Source organism: Manis pentadactyla, chromosome 9 (genome assembly GCF_030020395.1).
Source record: "Manis pentadactyla isolate mManPen7 chromosome 9, mManPen7.hap1, whole genome shotgun sequence".
Taxonomy (NCBI): Eukaryota; Metazoa; Chordata; class Mammalia; order Pholidota; family Manidae; genus Manis; species Manis pentadactyla.
Window position 1 is genome coordinate 38,484,143 of NC_080027.1, and position 27,339 is coordinate 38,511,481.

The following is a 27,339-nucleotide window of genomic DNA, read 5'->3' on the forward strand; positions in this document are numbered from 1 at the left end:
GGTCAATGGCCAGACAGTAAGTATTTTAGGCTTTGCAAGCTGCATGTTATTTCTGTCACATATTCTTCTTTTTCTCCTTCATATTCTTTACAAATGTAAAAGCTATTCTTAGCTCACAGGCCATACAAAACCATGCGCTGGACTGTAGTTTGCTAACCCCTGGTAGATCACTGGATGACTCATCTTTTAAAACATGTCACTGTACATTTTTAGAGTTTTCAGATGCTACAAGAGTCACAAAACTGTTCTTAACTTTATTAAAACTATGAAAGAACTGAAATAATATAGTTGACAGGATAACTGATTCTGACGCAAACAGCATTATACACATACTTACTCATTTCAGTGTTTACTGAACACCTAATACATATAGGATGTGAGGCATTTGTTACCATCCTCAATCCAGTACACTACAAAGTCTACAGCCCAGTTAAGGTTCCAAGCGAAGGAAAAAAATACAAAGGTACCACAAGAAAGTTTTTTTTTAAAAAGTTATTGGAGTTCTAATGTGGTAAAGATTCCATCTACTAGAGGCAGGAATATCAAAAGCTGCAGGGGTGGCAGTATTTGGGACAGGTTAAGAAGTAAGGAAAAGCTAAATGGCAGTGAAAGGAAGTGCCACACAGACTGAACACCTTTAGGCAAAGCATGACAGTGGGGAAACAAAAGCTGCATTCAGAGAAAAACAGTGATCCAATTTGTTCAGCTTCAATGATGTGGAAATTACTTGGAACCCTGGAGAGGAAGTAGTGAGAGATATGGCTGATTAAGTAGGTTGGGAGGGTCAGAGCACAGAAGGTCTTGAATGCCACACTAGAAAGTGAAGAACCCATAGGCAGTGAGGACCCATGAAAGGTTTCTGACAGTGCAGGGTAATGACCAAAGCTGCATTTAAGGACAGTTCCTCTGCTAGCAACAAACATGATGAAGGGAAGGAGGCAGGATATCCAAACACCAGTTTGGCTATTCTGAAAACTCACAGACACTACAGGTAATGAGAGCTCAAACTATGAAAGAGAGAGAGAGAGAGAGAGCGAGAAATGAAGACAAGATAAAAGCAGAGAGAAAACCCTCCTACACTGCTGGTGGGAATACAAACTAGGTTTAACCATACTGTGGAAAGCAGTATGGAAGTTCCTCAAAAAACTAAAAATAGAAATACCATTTGACCCAGGAATTCCACTACTAGGAATTTACCCTAAGAATGCAGGAGCCCAGTTTCAAAAAGACATATGCACCCCTATGTTTATCATAGCAGTATTTACAACAGCCAAGAAATGGAAGCAACCTGTGTCCATCAGTAGATGAATGGATAAAGAAGATGTGGTACATATACACAATGGGATATTATTCAGTGATAAGAAGAAAACAAATCCTACCATTTGCAACAACATGGATGGAGCTAGAGGGTATTACGCTAAGTGAAATAAGCCAGGCAGAGAAAGACAAGTACCAAATGATTTCACTCATCTGTGGAGCATAAAAGCAAAGCAAACACTGAAGGAACAAAACATCAGCAGACTCACAGAACCCAAGAATGGACTAACAATTGCCAAAGGGAAAGGGGCTGGGGAGGGTGTGTGGGAAGGGAGGGAGAAGGGGAATAGAGGCATTATGATTACCACACATAACATAGGGAGGCGGGCACAGGGAAGGCAGTACAGCACAGAGAAGACAAGTAGTGACTCTGTAGCATTTTACTACGCTGATGGACAGTGACTATAATGGGGTATGTGGTGGGGACTTGATAATGATGGCTATCTAGTAACCACAAAGCTGCTCATGTGATTGTATATTAATGATACCAAAATACAAAAAATAAAAAAGAGAGAACCAAAAGTACTACACCACTGACTGAATTAGGCTGGTGGAGAGAGGGAAGTCAGGTCAGAGATTCAGACAAATCTAGTAGACAATGGAAAATTACTTTTACAACCTTTAACAAAAGGAATTAAAAAAATGAAAGTTGCTTTAAGAAGATTAATCAGGCAGTAGTGAGTAAGAGAGTGGATACAGAGAGACTAGAGTCCACAGGCCCACCAGGAAACTACTGCAGTAATCCAGACCTGTGCAGATGCCGGTCTGAGTTTGGATCACGGCAGTGGAGATGGAAAAGTAGCCATGTATAAGTTATTGCAAAAAGGAGTTAAAAGAGTCTAGGGGCTGACTGAACTGAGTGGATAAAAAGAAAGAAATCAATCAAAACTAACTGCTAGACTTGGGGCCAGGATAAATGGAAAAACAGTTAATAAAGATGTGGAAAATTGGAAGGGAAAATAAGCCTGGAAAGAAAAATGAAGAGTTCATTAAAGTATAATAATTTGAAAATGACAGATGTCTATGCAGAAATGGTACAAAAATACTCAAAGAGAACTAGAATTTTGAGTAGCAAGCTATACAATTGATGACAATCAAGCAGTTTGTTCCATTAGAATTTTTAATAATCTGCTGTACAGAAGCTTTATTCCCTCGTTCAGCAAACATTTACTGAATTATTGCCATATGCCAGGCACAGTGCTAAGCACTAGGGATAAATCAGTATGAAGACACTGGCCCTTTCCTTACAAGACTTCCAGTCTAATAAGAAAGAGAGATGAGCAAATGAGCAATCAGAATTTTTTTTATTAAGGTATCATTGATATACACTCTTATGAAGGTTTCACATGAAAAAACAATGTGGTTACTACATTTACCCATATTATCAAGTCCCCACCCATACCCCAATGCAGTCACTGTCCATCAGTGTAGTAGGATGCCACAGATTCACTGTTTGCCTTCTCTGTGCTACACTGTCTTCCCCATGATCCCCCATGATCCCCCACACTATGTGTACTAAACATAATACCCCTCAATCCCTTTCTCCTTCCATCCCCACCCGCCCTCCCACACCCCACCCCTTTGGTAACCATTAGTTCCTTCTTGGGAGTCTCTGAGTGTGCTGCTATTTTATTCCTTCAGTTTTGCTTCGTTGTTATACTCCACAAATGAGGGAAATCATTTGGCACTTGTCATTCTCCGCCTGGCTTATTTCACTGAGCATAATATCCTCCAGCTCCATTCATGTTGTCGCAAATGGTAGGATTTGTTTCTTTCTTAAGGCTGAATAGTATTCCATTGTGTATATGTACCACCTCTTCTTTATCCATTCATCTACTGATGGACACTAAGGTTGGTTGCTTCCATATCTTGGCTATTGTAAAAAGTGCTGTGATAAACATAGGGGTGCATATGTCTTTTTGAATCTGAGAAGTTGCATTCTTTGGGGAAATTCCTAGGAGTGGAATTCCCAGGTCAAATGGTATTTCTATTTTTAGTTTTTTGAGGAACCTCCATATTGCTTTCCACAATGGTTGAACTAGCTTACATTCCCACAAGCAGTGTAGGAGGGTTTCCCTTTCTCCGCATCCTCGCCAGCATTTGTCCTTCTTAGTCTTTTCGATGCTAGCCATCCTTACTGGTGTGAGGTGATATCTCATTGTGGTTTTAATTTGCATTTCCCTGATGATTAGTGATGTGGAGCATCTTTTCATGTGTCTGTTGGCCATCTGAATTTCTTCTTTGGAGAACTGTCTCTTCATGTCCTCTGCCCATTTGTTAATTGGGTTATTTGCTTTTTGGGTGTTGAGGCATGTAAGTTCTTTATATATTTTGGATGTTATTTACCCCTCATCAGATATGTCATTTACAAATATATTCTCCCATACTGTAGGATGCCTTTTAGTTCTGTTGATGGTGTCCTTTGCCATATAGAAACTTTTTAGTTTGATGTACTCCCATGTGTTCATTTGTTATTTTGTTTCCCCTGCTCGAGGAGATGCATTCAGGAAGAAGGTGCTCATGCTTATATTCAGGAGATTTCTGCCTATGTTGTCTTCTAAGAATTTTATGGTTTCATGACTTATATTCAGGTCTTTGATCCATTTCGAGTTTACTTTTGTGTATGGAGTTAAACAATATTCCAGTTTTATTCTCTTGCATGTAGCTGTCCAGTTTTGCCAACACCAGCTGTTGAAGAGGCTGTCATTTCCCCACTGTATGTCCATGGCTCTTTTACCATATATTAATTGACCATATATGGTTGGGTTTATATCAAAGCTCTCTAGTCTGTTCCATTGGTCTATGGGTCTGTTCTTGTGCCAGTACCAAACTGTCTTGATTATTGAGGCTTTGTAGTAGACCTTGAAGTTGGGAAGCATAATCCCCCCAGCTTTATTCTTCCTTCTCAGGATTGCTTTGGCTATTTGGGGTCTTTTGTGGTTCTATATGAATTTTAGAATGATTTTCTCTAGTTTCTTGAAGAATGCTGTTGGTATTTCGATAAGAATTCCATTGAATCTGTAGATTGCTTTAGGTAGGGTGGCCATTTTGACAATATTAATTCTTCCTATTCATGAGCACAGGATGTGTTTCCATTTATTGGTATCTTCTTTCATTTCTCTCATGAGTGTCTTGTAGTTTTCAGGGTATATGTCTTTCACTTCCTTGGTTAGGTTTATTCCTAGGCATTTTATTCTTTTTGATGCAAATGTGAATGGAATTGTTCCCTGATTTCTCTCTCTGCTAGTTCATTGTTAGTGTATAGGAATGCCACAGCTTTCTGCTTATTAATTTTGTATCCTGCAACTTTGCTGAATTCGGACATTAGATCTAGTAGTTTTGGAGTGGATTCTTTAGGGTTTTTTATGTACAATATCATGTCATCTGCAAACAGGGACAGTTTGGATTCTTCCTTGCCAATCTGGATGCCTTTTATTTCTTTGCGTTGTCTGATTGCCATGGCTAGGATCTCCAGAACTATGTTAAATAGAAGTGGGGAGAGTAGGCACCCTTGTCTTGTTCCTGATCTTAAAGAAAAAGCTTTCAGCTTCTCGTTGTTAAGTATAATGTTGGCTGTGGGTTGTCGTATAATGCCTTTACTATGTTGAGGTACTGGGCAATCAGAATTTAACCAGATCAGTAAGAGTCAGTGACAAGGAAAATGAAATGCAAGGTGCTGCTAGGGAAGTACATAAAAGGGGTATCCAAACAGGACTTAGGGGTATGTCACAGAAAACCTTTCTATGGAAATGGGATCTAAGTTAAAACTGAGATGGAGAGATTTCAGCCCACAAAATGTTCCGGGTGCAGTGTTTAAAAATCAGCAACCAGACCACAGCAAGACCTTATAAGCCATTAATTACTCTGAAATGGTCTGAATAAAGAGAGGACATGCCCTGTATTTTAGAAAGATAAATCTGGCCACAATGTCAAGAACCAGGGAGAAGTAGATATTCAGTAGACACCAGCAGTATTGATTCAAAGAAGTGATTTGAAAAAAGAAGGCAGGGTCTAGGATGACTCCTCATTCTGACTTAAGAAGTGGGTGCATAGCAGTGCCACACACTGAACCAAGGAGCAGAGGAGGAGGGGGAGGTTTTCTGAGAGGGAGGGTTACTGAGCTCCCTTAGGACTTGCAGAGCCTACGTTTCTCTGAAACACCCAAGCAATCTGACCTAAAGCTAAATATATGAAAATACAGACTTGGGAGGGAGCCAAATCACCCAGACACACTGTGTTAATGAGAAGACAAAAGGCACAAGTGCAAGCCTGAGGGGCTTAAAGGGCGCCACCAAAAAACCTTTCCACAGCAGGTCTAACATTATTCTTCTCTATGTTACTCTTAAAACTCTAGTGAGCTTTGGAAACAGTACTCCTTCTACTTTTTAGGTAGAATAAGAGATTATGATGGACAAGGGAGAAAAAACAATGGCTCATCTACTATTGAGCACACTTTCAGATGCAATGGGCATATACTTTTTAAATATACTATTTATTTGCACAACTCCTCCTAAAATAACTACCTGATGAAACAATAGATAGCCTCTGTTGCCATGTGCACATGTTCACTTGGACATTAGTATACTTTAAGTGTCAGCCAAGTTCAAACTGAGAAAAATTGTGCAAATATCTCTATTAATCACCTTCAAGTGCTGGACACCCTCTGCCTCTGAGCTAGCCCAGATGCTGAGCTGGTTAAGGAAGAAAGGTAAGACCTCTTCTCAGACACTATGCCAGAGGTGAATATGTCCCCAGATTTGGTCTAAGTTTGAGACCAGAGAGGATGTTTTCCTCTTCTTCAAATCAGTGAGAAATAAGAACAGTGCTGTTTTTTAAAAATTAAAGTATCATTGATATACAATCTTATGATGGTTTCATATACACAAAACAGTGGTTCAACATTCAACCATATTATCAAGACCTCCCCCCCTCCATTGCAGTCACTATCAATGTAGTAAGTTGTTATAGAGTCATTAATTGTATTCTCTGTGCTGTACTACAGTCCCAGTGACCATCCTATGTTGATAGTGCCCCTTTGTTCCCTTCTCCCTCCCTGTCCACCCTCCCCTACCCTTCCCTTTGGTAACCACTAGTTCCTTCTCAGTGTCTATGATTCTACTGTTTTTTTTTAAAGAACAGTGTTATTAAACAAAGGTATACAGATTCTGAAACTATAATCAATTATTTTTTTAATTCAAGTCAATAGGAATGAAGAGATCATACTTTGGTGTTTTAAACTACCCTCAAAAAATAATAATCCTAGTCCAAGTACGAAGTGGACTAAATGCCATCAATGCTACTCCATGACTGAAGACGACTGAAAATGACCCAGCTAAAGCAGCCATCCTTAAAGTGAAAAGTGTATTTTAGAATAGAAATAGAAACCATGTGATCAAAGTAGACCTAATTCACTCGTGAAAAAATACTTATTAAACAAAGTCTACTCTAAATCCTAGGACTAAAAAAAGTGAGTAAGGCTGGTCCGATGGTAGTGGGTTATCAGAACTTATTAACATTAGCATCACTAAAGTTGGTATACAACCCCCCACTGCTAAATTTGACTGGCTTGAAAAGAAAAAAAAAAGTGAGTAAGATACCATGTCAGCCCTAAAGAAGCTTACATCCTAACAGGAGAAAAGATACTTACACAAATTACAATAACTGAGAGAAAAGAGAAGAGAGAGTGAGAGAAAGAGAAGACAACAGTGATATTATGTTAACTAGCATCAGTGGAAAGATTAAAAAAAGGATTTCCAGCTTTGCAGAAGAACAATTTAAGCAGAAACTGGCTATCAAAGGTAGGAAAACTGGTCAAGAATGCCTTCATTATCAAGGGATGGTAGTGCAGCATGGAGAATATAGTCACTGATTCTATAACATCCTTCTAAGTGATAAATAGTGCCCACACTAGAGGGGGTGAGGACTTAGTAATATGGTAACTGTTGAGCCACTGGGTTGAACATTTGAAACCAATATAAGATTGTATATCAACAATACTTTAATAAAAAAAAGAATGCCCTCATTATAAGTATAAGAGAGACGAGAGGTTGTTCTAACAACTTTCATCTGAGGTTGAATAGTAAAGACAAGTTTTCAATATTTTAAACAAAACAAAATCTTAAACTTTCTGAATCCCCTAGTTGAGGACTAGTCTGGATTTCTGTTTCTGTTTGCTTTTCAAGAATCTAAAACGTATATATGAAGAACCATGCTTGGTTTTTAATTTTCCAGTATTAAAATTCTGAAAAGCTCAAAAATTGTGTTAAGAAGACAAGATCCTCAGAATTCATAACAGGAAATGTGGCATTTTCCCAGATTATTCTCTGGCTTCAGTGAAGAAAGAATGTGGACCACAATGAAGCAGCAGGATTTATTAATATGAATTACAGAATGAGATGATTTTCCAAACATCTGTCAGAAGTTAATTTGCTCCAACAGAAAAGGAAAAAAAAAAGACTCAAAGGGAAGCCAAATATAGTAACTAAGAAACTAAGACATGGTATTTTTATGGACTTTGGTGAGCTGATAGGCTCAAGGGCATTGCATGCCCACTCTATAATAATAAATAGCCAAAGTCTATAATAATGTATGTTATCCCATTTAAAGCACTTTCGCATGTACTCTCTCATTTGATTCTCACGATGCACATAGAGGGCATCTCTGGTTAAATGTAAAGATAGAGACTTGGCTCTCTGACATGCTATATGAAGTGGAAAGAAATGTAGAGGTGCCATATGGCATGGTGGTTAAAAGCCTCTGAATAAATCAGACCAGGTTTGAATCATGGTTCTGCTACTTGCTAGCTATATAATCTTGGGTTAGTAGTTTAATGTATTCTTCTAGGATACTTTACCTATAAAATGAGAATAGTAACTAGCCCACAGGGTTATTACACAGATTAAATAAAAACTTAATCTGCATAAGAATGAGCTATTTTTATAATTTTCCAACTTTTGCTTTATGATGTACTGAGAGACCTAGACAGAAATTATACCACATTCCTTTCTTTGTTGTCACAACATAAGCTACTTGGGACATTTAATCCCTACTTATAAACATTCTGTTTGTATACTATGTGTATTCTGTTTGCATACTGTATTACAGGATAAGATGGTTTTCCAAAGATGCTTTGGAAACAAGTTAGTATCTATTAATTGACTAGCAAGAAGAAATATGCATTTAAAAACTTTTTTCACTTTTATAAAGTTAACTAAAAAGAAATTGCTTAAATGGAACTACAATTCAGGTTTTTTTACTTTTCAAATGTACAATGCCTTGAAAAATATAAAATACAGAATTTTCGTTTGTACGAGTTCTCAAACAGACCCTAAAACTTGCTGTTGTCCCTAAATCTTCAATCTCAGCTTGACTATATACATGAGATAATCAAGTTATGTGACTGTATTCATGAAATTAATCACCGAATTCCTATTTCAATCTTCTCAGAGTTTCATTCCAAAAAGACTGGATTCTTTTTTACTTGGATTCTACTCCTGCTCTTATTTTTTCCATTAAATGAGAAAGCATTGCCATCTACTGGACCCTTAAGACATTGCTGCTATAGCTTTTAGTCTGAGAAAATAATTCTTACCGGTCTAATGCTTTTTGCACTTTGTCAACAACACAATAGTTAGATTTATGATGAAAGTATGAGCTACATAAAAATAAAACTCCAAAAGTTGGCCAAGGAGTAAAATGGGGTAAGAGGTAGAAATACCAGGCTCTCAAGGTTTCTAACCCCAATTATTACTATGCTGGTACTAAATACAGCAGTATTCACCTGCATGCACTAACAAATTTTTACTGAGTACCTACTACTGCCAGGTACTGTGCAAGGGACATAATGCTGACACAACTGTAAGCACAGAGATGTAATCCCTCTTATCATAGGGTTAGAGCCCAGTGAACAGTGGTTTCCTTTTATTATTGAGCTCTTCTCATGTGCCAGGCTTTTAATACACATTACCACTCTTTATTCCTCAAAACAATGGATGATGAGGTAGAAACTATTTCCATTTACAGATAAGGAAACAAACTCAGAGATCTCTCCATTTGCCTAAGATATCTCTCACAGGCAAACAACAGGAGTTTCTGGAATTAAACTCACATCACTCTGACTCCAAAACCCATTTTCCGAACCATTAGGAGTATACATTCACCCAGGTAACTGTCAGCATGCTCTCAAACAGAAGAGCAGTTGCCAAAAGGTAATTCAGGCAAAAATAATCTTACTGTCTATATCAAAGGTAAAACTCCTGAACTGGGATCTGAAAATTTTTCAGCTTTTAGATGAAGAGCTGTCTCAACAGCCTCTCACTCCCCACCCTCCCCCAGTCACCATCCTAGCAGTTAAATCCACCTAGAAAACATCTTTCCAAGCCACCTCATCTTATTTGCCAACTTCCATCCACTCCAACTTTGAGCTACAACAGTGTCCCTCTCTGGTTCTCCATAGTCTCCAACCACTAAAAAAAGGAGCACCTCTTCCTAAGGTGCTCTTCAAATTATTTAGGTTTTGTTATAATTCACCTGCATTGTCTGTGAAACCCAAACAAGAAAACAAAAACAAGTTTACAAACTAAACCCTTTTGTAAACTGAAGCTGTTCTGTCATATGTACTGTTTTATCTTAACTATAAGAATAAATGTTGGTGCATCTGTGTCTAATAATACTTTTGTATCCCATAACACTTAGTTTAATAGTGGGGACTTAGTAGGTACTTGATATTTATTGACAGAAAAATATCATGAATCACTTTCCAACCAAAGATGGAAGATTTTCACCATCTTTATTCTATCATCTCTTCACACTGCTGTTAAATACTTAAGAGTTCCACATTTATATGCTAAATAAAAACAATTTTACTACATAAAGCTAACAGAACATATCACTCCCTGATACTGCCAGCAGAGATTACTGACCAAAGGATTCAACCCATGGTGTATATTTTAGTCAAAGATTTTCAAATGTATTCAAGTTTACAAACATACTCTCCTGGTAGTAAGACTTACCTACTTATCCATTGTAGTATATAGCTGAGAGATTTACTAGGTTCCTAAAAACTCAACAGAAATGAATAAAAGCCTTGTTGAGAGGCAGGTAAAGAACAATACAAAAGTTCTGAGCAAATAAGTAATTTCAGCTTTTGGACCCAGAGTGGCTGAAAGTACTTTAAGTAATATGGACAGAGAGAGGATTAAAAGCAGCATAATCATCAGCAGTAATAATAAAAAAGGTGTTTCTGGTTACAGCTAATGTAAAAAAACAATGCTGAAGAACTGATCAACAGAAATTTTAGTCACTATTTTAAAATTTGTTCTAAAACACGATTCTTTAATGCTTCACAAGTACAGAGCACACATTCTTAAAATACAATCCTGTTCTCAAAGCCTTGTTGCTTTAGCATTTTTTAAATCCTTTATGAAATATTTCAAACATAGATATGATTTCCACCTGTAATTATTGTGATTACAAAGATATCTGGAAGTGTTCCTACCATGGCACTACATGCTTCTGATCACCATTTGTTTTCTTTTGTTTTCCTTTCTGTCTCCTATCAGGTTGACATGTTTTCTACTCTTCATATTCCAATTTTTTCCTCTGATAATTAAAAATCTGTATTCTCTGTTTCTAGTCTTACTAGGCATCTTTAAATTTTTAACATGCACATTTGACCACAAATTCTTCTAACAAATTCTGAAGTTGTTTACTATCTCTATCATCCTCCCAAACAAATCAGTGACTTCAATGAGTCTAACTCCTTAAAACAGCCTCCCTCACCTTACTGTTGTCTAGAACTGTGCTTTTCAAACTCTCTGTGGACAAGGACCAGTTCCTTTCCCTTCAGTCCACCAGGACCTGATACTTTCACGAAATACAATGAAAAAGCATGATAATATCAAATTGCTATTAAAGTTTTGAAATATTTACTCTCACTTTTTATACTTGTTCACCACAGATTAGTGGCAGACAGTTCTTGGACCAGCTCTGGTCCACAGACCATACTTTAAATAACAATAGTCTAGTTGGTTTTACCTTAAAACTTAATAAATATTAGTTTTCTTTACTTGTTAGTTTACAGTCAGTAGTTAATGTAATTCACTAACACATTAACCATTTTGATAGGCCTCGCTGTAACTTGCTGTTATATCCCACATCTTCCTTTTGGAATGATGCAGATGCTCTTTATCTGTATCATTCAATAAATATAAAAGTCTGTGGATAAGTAAACCTTAAACATGTGTATATTTAAAATAGTCTCTTTCACCCTTACTCTTGACTAAAAGTTTACCAGAAACAGAATTATACATTTAACAGTCAATAGCACTTTGAAGATATATTTCTCCTGGTATCAACCATTACTGATGAGAAGTCTGCTCTAATTCAAAGGTAACATTTCCTTTCTCTCTGCTATCTTTTAAGATTTCTTTTTAAATGATCCTTAAAGACCTGCAGCTTCTCTCAGATGTCTTGTTTCTGCTTCCTTTAGTAATAGGGAGAGTCCTACGTCAGCTTCTATACTGCTCATTTAAGTGTGCATTTCATCCAGAGGAACCCATCTTTCAGCCACCTATGCCCAAGGCTTCTGCTTCTGCCTACTTCTTCAGGTTTCTAGTCCATTACTGTTCCAGAGATGTTTATTACCCTGCTTTTTGCTTCTTTGTTTTAGCAAGGTATGCCTCTTTAAGCTCCTCTGACTTGACCAATCCTTGCTTTTGGTTTGGTGCACAGGAAGCCTCAGAGTGTGCACCAACAGTAGAAACACTGCTTAGGGCCTTCTTTTAAAAAAAAAAAATGCTTTTTCAGCTTCAGCCTCTATGTCAGGTGTTCATTTGAAAGCTGGTACAGGGGCAACATAAACTGGAGTTATAAATTTACAAAATTCATTAACTGAAGGACTAAGAAATAAAATATACCATTTATTTCAATCACATTCAATAAAGATGTATTGACCATTTGGTCTTGAAACCCAGCTCTGCTACTTAGTACTGTTAATCAAGGGAAAGTTACTTAAATACCTGCTGGCTTTCTCTTCTATAAAAAGCCAATTGTCAAAACAAAAAAACTTTTTTAAAAAAAAGCCAATTGTGAGGTTTATATGAGGTAAACTAAGTAAAGCTCTTAGAATATTGCCTACCATTATTATTAGCTCACTACATCAGCTATTATAATTATCATTAGGGAGAAGCACTCTGCACTCCCAAGTTTCCACACAGGAGAAAAAGTTCCCACTCCATTTCCCAGGAACAAAGGTCATAAAAAAGAACACTTCCAGTTTCCTCACTCACTCCTCCTGAGGATGGGCAGATGACTGACTGTTGAGCTTGAGCAATGAAACTGAACACAACTGCCTTAGCTCTTCCCAGGTGCCCTCCCATTCAGGAAACGACCTGTCCAAAGCACTCAGAAATCCTACTCTTGACTTGAGAAATCAGGCTTTGTCTCTATAAGGGGAAGAACCCAGTTTTGCTTGTTTTGTTCTTTAAGGAGCAGAGGGGTTTTATCAGTAATAAAACCAACATTCTGATCCCCATTTTTCTATCACTTGTCTTATTTCTAAACCTGTTCCAAACTCAGGAGGAGAATCGAGTATTAGCTATTGACCAACCCAAAACCTCAACTACTAATAGTATCTGGCTAGAGAGTTCTTAGGAAAATTAAACACAACAGCAGATATAAAGCTCCTAAAACAGTGTTTGATACATAGTAGCTTTCAACAGATATTATATTTTAATATTATTATTATGTGCTAGACATCATGCTAGATAGTGAGTTGGTTACCAGTTGCAACAGGAAGTTAATTCTTCAACAGGGTCAGGATGGCTAACCCTGTATATGGGACATTACAAACAAAAGGAGTAGCAGCCCCACAATCCTCTCATTAAATCAAACATTTTTACTAAGCCAGCACCATGCCTCAAGAACTGTGACAGGCACTGGGAACTCGAAATTACATATGGAAATCTGTCCCTAAGAAGTTCATAAACTAGAAAGAAAGAGTTACACGGTGGTACATCTTATGTCAAAGGTATACATAGAGTGTTGATAAACTAAAGGAACTCAGAAGATGAAGGCTTTAAAATAAAGAAAGAAAAAAACTTATCAGAGCTTGAACTGAATTTTGATGAAGTCACCTAGAACAGCTTCCATTTTACCAAATCCACTGAGCAAGTTTCAGTCCTCATCTTATTTGCCCACTCCCTCTCCTTAAATACCAAAACCCAAAACAAAACAAAAACTTCTCTTTATCTTTGGGGCTCTCAGATTCTACAAGAGACTTCACTGTCTTTTCCTTTTCTCTCCCCACTTCTTCTCAGTCACCTTTTCCAATGGCTCTTCTCTATTGGGCCTTTAAAAGTTGGAAATCCTAAGGCCCCTTTTTCCTCATTGTTTAGCTTGTCTCTTGTCTTATTTGAACTCATGGTTTCAATGACTATTTGCCATTGGCCACACTTTTATATCTCTAAACCACTTCCTTTCTCTGAACTCGATTCATATAGCCAAATGCCTACTTAACATCTGCATATGGGTTTCTCAAAGGTATTTCAAAGTCCATATGAGCAAACCTTAGCCCGTAATCTGCCTCCACCAAACCTAGTCTTCCATCAGGGCCTCTTAGTTCTCAGCAGCGCCTGCCACCTTTGCCCATCCAGTTACTTCACCTGAGTCAGAAACCCAAAGTCATCCTTAACACCTCCTTTTTCCTTGTATCCCACATTCAAACCATTCCAAGTCCTAATGATTTTGCCTCCTAAAACTTTCCTAAATCCAACTTCTATCCTGCCATAACGCTGTTCCAAAGTTATCAACATCTCTTAACTGATACTCTAAAAGGTCCTCCTAAATGTCTTTACACACACATTCTCGCCTCTTCTACAATCAATCCTACTGTAGCCAGAGCAAAATTGTTACAATACAAATCTAATTATATTTCTGCCATGCTAAAAACCTTCAAAACACCCCACCGCTTATAAGGTAAAATCCTTTAAAAGGCTCTGTATAATGTGGTCCCTGCTTACCTCTCCAGCTTCATCTGGTATTATTCTCCCTTGTCATCTGACATTTCTTCAGTCCCTAAAACTCACCATGTGCCCTTCCACTTCATGGCCTCCCAACACGTTACCCATCTCTACCTGAAATACTCTCTCTTTAGCCCTCACTCCTTTTACTTAATTCACAACCATTCATCCTCTGGATTGTAACTTTAAAACTCAAGTCCCAAAATGACCATCCTACCCAAAGCAATCCACAGATTCAATGCAATCCCTATCAAATTACCAATAGCATTCTTCAAAGAACTGGAGCGAATAGTTCAAAAATTCATATGGAGCCACTAAAGACCCCAAATAGCCAAAGCAATCCTGAGAAGGAAGAATAAAGTGGGGGGAATCTCGCTCCCCAACTTCAAGCTCTACTACAAAGCCACAGTAATCAAGACAATTTGGTACTGGTACAAGAACAAACCCACAGACCAGTGGAACAGAATAGAGACTCCAGACATTAACCGAAACATATATGATCAATTAATATACGATAAAGGAGCCCTGGACATACAATGGGGAAATGACAGCCTCTTCAACAGTTGGTGTTGGCAAAACTGGACAGCTACACATAAGAGAATGAAACTGGATCATTGTCTAACCCCATACACAAAAGTAAATTCGAAATGGATCAAAGACCTGAATGTAAGTCATGAAATCATAAAACTCTTGGAAAAAAACATAGGCAAAAATCTCTTGGACATAAACATGAGTGAATTCTTCATGAATATATCTCTCGGGGCAAGGGAAACGAAAGTAAAAATGAGCAAGTGGGACTATATCAAGCTGAAAAACTTCTGTACAGCAAAGGACACCATCAATAGAACAAAAAGGCATCCTACGGTATGGGAGAATATATTCATAAATGACAGACCTGATAAAGCGTTGACATCCAAAATATATAAAGAGGGAGGCAGAGCCAAGATGGTGGCATGAGTAGAGCAGCGGAAATCTCCTCCCAAACCACATATATCTATGAAAATATAACAAAGACAACCCTTCCTAGAATAAAGACCAGAGGACACAGGACAATATCCAGACCACATCCGCACCTGAGAGAACCCAGCGCCTCGCGAAGGGGGTAAGATACAAGCACCGGCCCGGCAGGAGCCGAGCGCCCCTCCCCCCAGCTCGCGGCAGGAGAAGAATAGGCAGAGCGGAAGGGAAACGGAGCCCAGGACTGCCGAACACCCAGCCCCAGCCATCCGTGCCAGAGTACAGACACAGTACGTGCCCTGGGGGCCCTGGATGCTAGGGAAACAGGGCAGCAAGAACAGTGAGCGGGCACCGGAGGCTGGGTGCCAGAGGACATAAGAAAAGCGCGGGACCATTTTTCTTTCTTTTTTTTTTTTTGGCTGTTTTGTTTTGGCGAGCGCTTTTTGGAAGTCTTAGAGGGATACGGCCCCCAATACTAGGGAAAGAGGGCAGCAAAAACAGTGAGCGGGCACCGGTGGCCTGGCGCTGGAGGACACCAGAAAAGCGCGTGACCATTTTTTTTGTGGTCATTGTTTTGTTTTGGCAGTTGCTTTTTGGAAGTCTTAAAGGGGCAGGGTGGGACACTTAATCCAGAGGTAGGGAATCCGGGAATCTCTGGGCACCCTAAAAACTGGGCTTCAGGGAGCAGGGAGGCCCCTTACGGAGATAAATAGCCTCCAGGCCGCTCCCCCTCCAACGTGACTCCACCACTTTGGAGCAGAGGCCGGAACCAGGCCACACCCACAGCAACAGCGGAGATAAACTCCATAGCAGCTGGGCAGGAAGCAGAAACCCTGTCTGCGCGCAGCTGTCCAGCACAAGCCACTAGAGGTAGCTGTTCTCCCCAGGAGAGGAGGGCCACAAACCAACAAGAAGGGAAGTTCTTCCAGCCATCACTCGTCCCAACTCTGCAAACTATTCCTTTCACCATGAAAAGGCAAAGCTACAGGCAGACAAAGATCACAGAGACAACACCAGAGAAGGAGACAGACCTAACCAGTCTTCCTGACAAAGAATTCAAAATAAGAATCATAAACATGCTGACAGAGATGCAGAGAAATACGCAAGAGAAATGGGATGAAGTCCAGAGGGAGATCACAGATGCCAGAAAGGAGATCGCAGAAATGAATCAAACTCTGGAAGGGTTTATAAGCAGAATGGATAGGATGCAAGAGGCCATTGATGGAATAGAAACCAGAGAACAGGAACGCATAGAAGCTGACATAGAGAGAGATAAAAGGATCTCCAGGAATGAAACAATGTTAAGAGAACTGTGTGACCAATCCAAAGGGAACAATATCTGGATTATAGGGGTTCCAGAAGAAGAAGAGAGAGGAAAAGGGATGGAAAGTATCTTAGAAGAAATAACTGCTGAAAACTTCCCCAAACTGGGGGAGGAAATAATCAAACAGACCACGGTATTCACCGAACCCCCAACAGAAAGGATCCAAGGAGGACAACACCAAGACACATAATAATTAAAATGGCAAAGATCAAGGACAAGGAAAGAGTGTTAAAGGCGGCTAGAGAGAAAAAGGTCACCTATAAAGGGAAACCCATCAGGCTAACATCAGATTTCTCAACAGAAACCCTATAGGGCAGAAGAGAATGACATGATATATTTAATACAATGAAACAGAAGGGCCTTGAACCAAGGATACTGTATCCAGCACGACTATCATTCAAATATGATGGTGGGATTAAACAATTCCCAGACAAACAAAAGCTGAGGGAATTTGCTTCCCACAAACCACCTCTACAGAACATCTTACAGGGACTGCTCTAGATGGGAGCACTCCTAGAAAGAGCACAGCACAAAACACCCAACATATGAAGAATCGAGGAGGAGGAACAAGAAGGGAGAGAAGAAAAGAATCTCCAGAGTGTGTATATAAAAGCTCAATAAGTGAGCTAAGTTAGGCAGTAAGATACGAAAGAGGCTAACCTTGAACCTTTGGTAACCACGAACTTAAGGCCTGCAATGGCAATAAGTACATATCTTTCAATAGTCACCCTAAATGTTAATGGGTTGAATGCACCAATCAAAAGACACAGAGTAACAGAATGGATAAAAAAGCAAGACCCATCTATATGCTGCTTACAAGAAACTCACCTCAAACCCAAAGACATGTACAGACTAAAAGTCAAGGGATGGAAAAACATATTTCAAGCAAACAACAGCGAGCAGAAAGCAAGGGTTGCAGTACTAATATCAGACAAAATAGACTTCAAAACAAAGAAAATAACAAGAGATAAAGAAGGACACTACATAATGATAAAGGGCTCAGTCCAGCAAGAGGATATAACCATTCTAAATATATATGCACCCAACACAGGAGCACCAGCATATGTGAAACAAATACTAACAGAACTAAAGGGGGAAATAGACTGCAATGCATTCATTCTAGGAGACTTCAACACACCACTCACCCCAAAGGATAGATCCACTGGGCAGAAAATAAGTAAGGACACGGAAGCACTGAACAACACAGTAGAGCAGATGGACCTAATAGACATCTATAGAACTCTACATCCAAAAGAAACACGATACACATTCTTCTCAAGTGCACATGGAACATTCTCCAGGATAGACCACATACTAGGCCACAAAAAGAGTCTCAGAAAATTCCAAAAGATTGAAATCCTACCAACCAACTTTTCAGACCACAAAGGCATAAAACTAGAAATAAACTGTACAAAGAAAGCAAAGAGGCTCACAAACACATGCAGGCTTAACAACACGCTCCTAAATAATCAATGGATCAATGACCAAATCAAAATGGAGATCCAGCAATATATGGAAACAAATGACAACAACAACACTAAGCCCCAACTTCTGTGGGATGCAGCAAAAGCAGTCTTAAGAGGAAAGTATATAGCAATCCAAGCGTATTTAAAAAAGGAAGAACAATCCCAAATGAATGATCTAATGTCACAATTATCGAAATTGGAAAAAGAAGAACAAATGAGGCCTAAGGTCAGCAGAAGGAGGGACATAATAAAGATCAGAGAAGAAATAAAATTGAGAAGAATAAAACAATAGCAAAAATCAATGAAACCAAGAGCTGGTTCTTCGAGAAAATAAACAAAATAGATAAGCCTCTAGCCAGACTTATTAAGAAGAAAAGAGAGTCAACACAAATCAACAGTATCAGAAACGAGAAAGGAGAAATCACGACGGACCCCACGGAAATACAAAGAATTATTAGAGAATACTATGAAAACCTATATGCTAACAAGCTGGGAAACCGAGGAGAAATGGACAACTTCCTAGAAAAATACAACCTTCCAAGACGGACCCAGAAAGAAACAGAAAATCTAAACAGACCAATTACCAGCAAGGAAATTGAAGCGGTAATCAAAAAACTACCAAAGAACAAAACCCCCGGGCCAGATGGATTTACCTCGGAATGTTATCAGACATATAGAGAAGACATAATACCCATTCTCCTTAGAGTTTTCCAAAAAATAGAGGAGGAGGGAGTACTCCCAAACTCATTCTATGAAGCTAACATCACCCTAATACCAAAACCAGGCAAAGACCCCACCAAAAAAGAAAACTACAGACCAATATCCCTGATGAACGTAGATGCAAAAATACTCAACAAAATATTAGCAAACCGAATTCAAAAATACATCAAAAGGATCATACACCATGACCAAGTGGGATTCATCCCAGGGATGCAAGGATGGTACAACATTCGAAAGTCCATCAACATCATCCGCCACATCAACAAAAAGAAAGACAAAAACCACATGATCATCTCCATAGATGCTGAAAAAGCATTTGACAAAGTTCAACATCCATTCATGATAAAAACTCTCAGCAAAATGGGAATAGAGGGCAAGTACCTCAACATAATAAAGGCCATCTATGATAAACCCACAGCCAACATTATATTGAACAGCGAGAAGCTGAAAGCATTTCCTCTGAGATAGGGAACTAGACAGGGATGCCCACTCTCTCCACTGTTATTTAACATAGTACTGGAGGTCCTAGTCACGGCAATCAGACACAACAAAGAAATACAAGGAACCCAGATTGGTAAAGAAGAAGTTAAACTGTCACTATTTGCAGATGACATGATACTGTACATAAAAAACCCTAAAGACTCCACCCCAAAACTACTAGAACTGATATCGGAATACAGCAAAGTTCCAGGATACAAAATCAACACACAGAAATCTGTGGCTTTCCTATACACTAACAGTGAAACAACAGAAGGAGAAATCAGGAAAACAACTCCATTCAAAATTGCACCAAAAAAAATAAAATACCTAGGAATAAACCTAACCAAAGAAGTGAAAGACTTATACTCTGAAAACTACAAGTCACTCTTAAGAGAAATTAAAGGGGACACTAACAGATGGAAACTCATCCCATGCTCGTGGCTAGGAAGAATTAATATCGTCAAAATGGCCATCTTGCCCAAAGCAATATACGGATTTGATGCAATCCCTATGAAACTACCAGCAACATTCTTCAATGAACTGGAACAAATAATTCAAAAATTCATATGGAAACACCAAAGACCCCGAATAGCCAAAGCAATCCTGAGAAAGAAGAATAAAGTAGGGGGGATCTCACTCCCCAACTTCAAGCTCTACTATAAAGCCATAGTAATAAAGACAATTTGGTACTGGCACAAGAGCAGAGCCACAGACCAATGGAACAGACTAGAGAATCCAGACATTAACCCAGACATACATGGTCAATTAATATTTGATAAAGGAGCCATGGACATACGATGGCAAAATGACAGTCTCTTCAACAGATGGTGCTGGCAAAACTGGACAGCTACATGTAGGAGAATGAAACTGGACCATTGTCTAACCCCATATACAAAAGTAAACTCCAAATGGATCAAAGACCTGAATGTAAGTCATGAAACCATTAAACTCTTGGAAGAAAACATAGGCAAAAACCTCTTAGACATAAACATGAGTGACCTCTTCTTGAACATATCTCCCCGGGCAAGGAAAACAACAGCAAAAATGAATAAGTGGGACTATGTTAAGCTGAAAAGCTTCTGTATAGCAAAAGACACCATCAATAGAACAAAAAGGAACCCTACAGTATGGGAGAATATATTTGAAAATGACACATCCGATAAAGGCTTGATGTCCAGAATATATAAAGAGCTCACACGCCTCAACAAACAAAAAACAAATAACCCAATTAAAAAATGGGCAGAGGAACTGAACAGACAGTTCTCCAAAACAGAAATACAGATGGCCAACAGACACATGAAAAGATGCTCCACATTGCTAATTACCAGAGAAATGCAAATTAAAACTACGATGAGGTATCACCTCACACCAGTAAGGATGGCTGCCATCCAAAAGACAAACAACAACAAATGTTGGCGAGGCTGTGGAGAAAGGGGAACCCTCCTACACTGCTGGTGGGAATGTAAGTTAGTTCAACCATTGTGGAAAGCAGTATGGAGGTACATCAAAATGCTCAAAACAGACCTACCATTTGACCCAGGAATTGCACTCCTAGGAATTTACCCTAGGAATGCAGCAATCAAGTATGAGAAAGATCAGTGCACCCCTATGTTTATCGCAGCACTATTTACAATAGCCAAGAATTGGAAGCAACCTAAATGTCCATCGATAGATGAATGGATAAAGAAGATGGGTACATATACACAATGGAATACTACTCAGCCATAAGAAAAGGGCAAATCCAACCATTTGCAGCAACATGGATGGAGCTGGAGGGTATTATGCTCAGTGAAACAAGCCAAGCGGAGAAAGAGAAATACCAAATGATTTCACTTATCTGTGGAATATAAGAACAAAGGAAAAACTGAAGGAACAAAACAGCAGCGGAATCACAGACCCTAAGAATGGACTAACAGGTACCAAAGGGAAAGGGACTGGGGAGGATGGGTGGGTAGGGAGGGATAAGGAGGGGGAGAAGTAGGGGGGTATTAAGATTAACATGCATGGGGGGTAGGAGAAAAGGGAGGGCTGTACAACACAGAGAAGGCAAGTAGGGATTCTACAACATTTTGCTATGCTGATGGACAGTGACTGTAAAGGGGTTTATAGGGGGGACCTGGTATAGGGGAGAGCCTAGTAAACATAATATTCGTCATGTAAGTGTAGATTAGTGATACCAAAAAAAAAAAAAAAAAAAAAAAAGGGGCAGTTTCTGTGTGGTAACCTCCAATGAGTTCTACACAAGAGTATAAAGGGCATATAAAAGTGTAGGCAAAGGGTCTGTTTGTGTTTATACAGAGGATCAAAGCCTAATTGGGCTGCTCCGAAAATGAACTAAGATACGATATGAAAAAGAACTTCCAACATCAGCACTCTCTGGAAGACTCGTGCCAGAAGATGAGCATCATAAAACCCCAACAAAGATCCACGCACTGCTTCAGCTGTAGATGCACTCATCCCACCAGCTCCTGGACTTGCCATGGGAATGAGGAAGGAGATATCTAAGCTGGCCTGTGCATACAGTAAAACAACAAATTTGACTGGATCTATACTGTTGGAACTCAATCAAGAATTAGGAGAAGTGCAAATTGTAGCGCCCCAAAATCTTACAACTACAGACTATTTACTGTTAAAAGAACATAAGGGATGTGAACATTCCCCAGGAATGGGTTGTTTTAATTTGACTGATTTCTCTCAGACTGTTCAAGTTCAGTTGGACAATATCCACCATATCATGATAAGTTTTCACAAATGCCTAAGATGCCTAACTGGTTTTCTTGGTTTCACTGGAGATGGCTGGTAATTACAGATATGCTTTGGTTATGTAACTGTACTCCTATTATGTTAATGTGTGTGCGCAATTTAAGTAGTAGCTTAAAACCTATACATGCTGAAGTTACTCTACAAGAAGATATGTCAAAGAAATAATCAATCTTCCCAGGTTTTCTGCCGCCTGCTACTTCTATAGCTTTTCTTCTTCCTTCCTAATTACAACCCTTAAATAGAATTCGTGCCTCATATCAAATTTACCAAGTATCATAATTCTTCCAAGTGGTAAAGATACCTCAAGACAAATGCTGGGCATAGAAGCTACAGGGCATAAATATGCAAAGAAATAAAAAGCTAACCATTTCAAACAATAAAGCTTCTCTCTCACTTACCAACTCTACATTTCCCTGTATGGCCCCAGAAGATGACTGGTTAGCCAGAGACGGGTAAGATTCCTCAAGGGAGGAACAACCTAAGACAGGCACAGTCGCAGGGGGGTCATCAGGTGAGAAATTGGGGATCAACAGAGGTGAGGCTTAGAACCTCACCCCCCCGTTCTGAGAGAAATCTTCTGCATACATGGATGTTTTATTGCCCTTGTCTAGCTTGGATTAACACATAGTCTACAGGCACACACCTGATCATCTACATTTGCTCTCTTTCAACACTAAACTATGTTTTCTACCTTTATCTTGTATCTACCTACCACTTCAGCATTTTATTAAAAATAATAATAATAAAGAGAGAAATGTGGTATCCACATATAAATCAAGTATAAAAACCAAATGAGTATTCATATTTGAACTGACTGTTTATAGTTCATAACGCATGAGCAAATCCGAAAGTTTCTGTGATGACTGCCCTTGTACTGTTCACTATGTAAGTTATTCACTATGTAAGAATTTGTTCTCCATGTAAGAACTTGTTTGTTATGCCTCAGAAGATTGGAGACTGACGAAAATTAGGCTTGGGGTGGATTAATGATTGTGCATTGAGCACTGACCCCCCTACACAGAATTTTATTGTTGTTAACAACCATTTGATCAATAAATATGAGAGATGCCCTCACAAAAAAAAAAAAAAAAAAGTATACACTTCCAATGGTAAAATAATAAGTAACCGAGATGTAATGAATATAGTCAAGATATTGTAACAGCTTGGTATGGTGATAGCTGGTACCTAGAATTGTCATGTATATAAATGTTGAATCATTATGTTGTACACCTGAAACTAATGTAATGTAATACTGTGTGTCAACTACCCTTCAATAAATAAATTAACAAAAAAAAAAAAAAAAGATTCAGGAACTGAGTGAAGAAAAAAAAAATATATATATATATAGAGAGAGAGAGAGAGAGAGAGAGAGCTCACGCACCTCAACAAACAAAAAGCAAATAATCCAATTAAAAAATGGGCAGAGGAGCTGAACAGACAGTTCTCCAAAGAAGAAATTCAGATGGCCAACAGACACATGAAAAGATGCTCCACCTCACTAGTCATCAGAGAAATGCAAATTAAAACCACAATGAGATATCACCTCACACCAGTAAGGATCGCCACCATCCAAAAGACAAACAACAGCAAATGTTGGCGAGGTTGTGGTGAAAGGGGAACCCTCCTACACTGCTGGTGGGAATGTAAACTAGTTCAACCACTGTGGAAAGCAGTATGGAGGTTCCTCAAAAAGCTCAAAATAGAAATAGCATTTGATCCAGGAATTTCACTTCTAGGAATTTACCCTAAGAATGCAGCAGTCCAGTTTGAAAAAGACAGATGCACCCCTATGTTTATCGCAGCACTATTTACAATAGCCAAGAAATGGAAGCAACCTAAGTGTCCATCAGTAGATGAATGGATAAAGAAGATGTGGTACATATATACAACGGAGTATTATTCAGCCATAAGAAGAAAACAAATCCTACCATTTGCAACAACATGGTTGGAGCTAGGGGGGATTATGCTCAGTGAAATAAACGAGGCGGAGAAAGACAAGTACCAAATTATTTCACTCATATGTGGAGTATAAGAACAAAGAAAAAACTGAAGGAACCAAAACAGCAGCAGAATCACAGAACCCAAGAATGGACTAACAGTTACCAAAGGGAAAGGGCCTGGGGAGGATGGGTGGGAAGGGAGGGACAAGGGGGGGGGGGGAGAAAGGGGGCATTATGAATAGCATATATAGCATGTATAATGAGGGGGAGCATGGGGAGGGCTGTGCAACACAGAGAAGACAAGTAGTGATTCTACAGCATCTTACTACACTGATGGACAGTGACTGTAATGGGGGTTGTGGGGGGGACTTGGTGAAGGGGGGAACCTAGTAAACATAATGTTCCTCATGTAACAGTAGACTAATTATACCAAAAATTAAAAAATTAATAAAAAAAAAACTCAAGTCCCCAAAAAGGTATTCCTAAGCCCCTAGAGTAGGTAAGGTCCTCATCACATGCTTCTACAGCACTTATCACCATTTGTGTTTATATATTTATCTGTTAGATTAGGCTACTTTATTAGTGTTTGTCTCTTCCATATAATCCATAACAGCAGGAAAACATCCAGTTGCTCACAACCGTACCCTTAGCACTTAAAAGCACACTGGCTGATATACAGCAGGTGCTCAGTAAATAGTTGTTGAATGAATGGAGCATTCTAGGAACAGTATTTCAGACAAACAAAAATTATGAAGCAACATGATCATCCGGAGTAGATAATGTAGAAAACTCACTTCCCTGGTTTGTGGCTAGTATTAAGTAGGTTCAATATGTCAATTATACCGCAATAAAAAAAAGTTCAAAAAAAAAGGCAAAAAAGAAAAAAAGGACAGGAATCATCTGGCATAGTAACCAGAGAGAGTAGGTACTTGGTAAATATAAATTCTCTTCCCTCTCCTTTCTCTAATCACCTTTAGAAATAAAAACGGCTCTGACTATAAAATAACTTGACTCATGGTTTCTTAAACTGAGAGTTGTAAATCATATCTGAAACAATAAAAGTGTAATGCATTTAATCAAAATTCACCATTCTTTCTTGACACCCAAAGAATTACGCAGAATAAGAGAAAATAGCAGTTCAGATGTTCTTTTAGGAAAATTAATAAAATCTCGCTTTAGAAAAGATGAATTGGAATGGTTACAAAACAAGTTTTCACTTTAAAAAGTATGCACCCTAAGCTACACTAAAGAACAAACCTCAGTGATATTTAAAAAAAGATTTTATTTACATAGCACTTTTTACTCTATACATCAAGGTACACCTAACACTAAACAGAGCTCACTGCATTAGAAAAATCCTCTTACCTTATGTTCAAATGGAGCACCATAGTAGCCATCATTCAGCCCAAAAATTATTTCATTTTGGTTGCGGGCATGAATCTAAGAGAGGAGGAAAACACTCTATCAGTTCATCTCATTCCAATGAAGTTCTAATACGATCAGAGAATAGCAGTTACAATAGGATCTACTTCAATGCTGAGAAACAGGCTGGCTAATCTAACAAGGTAGCAGCAAACAAATCACTTAGCGTTAAGACAAGACAAGGTAATCAATTGAGAGTTTCCTGCTTTAGTCAAAGGCCTCATAAAACCATCACATAAGATTACAGCCACCATAATTCACATATACTTTTCACAAACACTTTTTTGAGGTTGTTATGGAAAGACTATTCTTGAAATATAGGGAATTCAAAGATATACTATACATTTTCTGAGCTCAAAAAAACCTCACAATCCAATCTGTAAGAGTGCTTTAAAAAATATGAAGTCCTAGAAAAAAACAAAAAAGATTAACATCATTTTCTATTTTCAACAAGACACTTCAAAGATAGTAATATGACTCCCTAAAGTCTTCAAATGTCTACTTAACTACTGTCTGCATACCACTCTTTCAAAGGAAACTTGTTTGAGCTTCAGTCAGTGCCATCCCAAATTAAATCTCACCTAAGAGGTGGAAGTATTAAAACTTTAAAAATTAAAGAACTGAGATAAAAAATAACTCAAAATAGTATCAAGTATCCAACTGTAAAACATAAAAATAGATTTAGTTACTTGATCAGAAAGGGTTACAGCTAAAAAATTTTTTAATTGCTTCTGCGGTGAAAGACTAAGGGTTCAAGTGGGAGAAAAACAAGAAGGGTTACCAGAATAGAATACTTGATCTTCTCTAGCTAGAGACAGGCTAGCCAAAGCCAGCAGCAGAAAATTCCTGTGAACATTTACCTTACTTCTCTATCTCCTACCTCTATTACCTAGGCAAAATTAATCATAAGCTCCCTGTTTGACTACATCATTTACTAACCAAATATAATACCAAAAGATGTGTCTGCAATAATAATGCATTAATGAAAACTATGTATCAAAAATCAATTTGTAGATCAGAAGGGATTTGAAATTTTGCAAACATAAAATATTTTACAGACATATATACCTAGGAGGAGGAAAAAAGATTAAAATCATATGCATCAGAATGTTAACAACAGCTGTTTACACATAATTTTTTATTCTTTTCTCTGTGCTTTTCAAAATATTTTAAATTATCCGCAAAGAACATGCATTACTTTCAAAACCAAAAGAAGATTTACCATTAAAGAAACTGGGATCAGTGGGACTACGGGCAGGAGCAAATCTAACATGAAGGTAAAATTCCCAAAGCATAAGCTTCATGAAAATAAGCATTAGTTTGTTGAAAAATAATGAACAACACAATTCTAGTACATGAAAAGATACTGGGCTAAAAAACAAGAAATCAAGTGATCTAGGTTCTAATTCCAACTTCAACTGTTTCATAAGAAACTCTCACTTGTTTATCTTTATAGCCCTGGTGCCTAGCACTCCCACCCAACAAGTAGTAATCTATGTCAACGGTTCATGCTTTCATTCCCTCATCAGCCAAAAGCAGAAAACATTCCTTGTTCTACCTGATAGGGGTGTCAAAGATGAAATGAGATAATTGAATATGAAAGTACTTTTGGAAGTTAGACACAAACAATACTGGTGGGAAAAAAATCCAGTAATTTATCAAAATCAGGCAATCATAAAGCTCAGAAAGATTATGTTTGTTCCTAATAAAGAAAAAGAAAAACATACTTAACAAAACAGGCTACATGACATTCCACACTACTATGTATCTATCAGAACTGTTAAAATTATGCTAATAAGTGTGGATATATACTATCCTTTACTCTAATTATAGATTAATGCCCAACAATTCTGCTAGAATCTTAATATGGAGACTACAGAACATAGAGCTCTATTAATCTAACCACAACCCTGTATTTTGATCCCTTTATG

General features: G+C 38.3%; 1 protein-coding gene across 4 annotated transcripts in view; it reads right to left on the minus strand.

Moving 5' to 3' along the window:
- Positions 1–27,339, minus strand: part of UVRAG (UV radiation resistance associated) — a 328,856-nt gene that overhangs the window by 244,947 nt on the left and 56,570 nt on the right. For all 4 annotated transcript variants that reach the window (XM_057507207.1, XM_057507206.1, XM_036895386.2 and 1 more), the window contains one exon: positions 25,352–25,426. In XM_057507207.1, the coding sequence (XP_057363190.1) occupies positions 25,352–25,426 (75 nt within the window). The remainder of the gene's footprint in view (positions 1–25,351; positions 25,427–27,339) is intronic.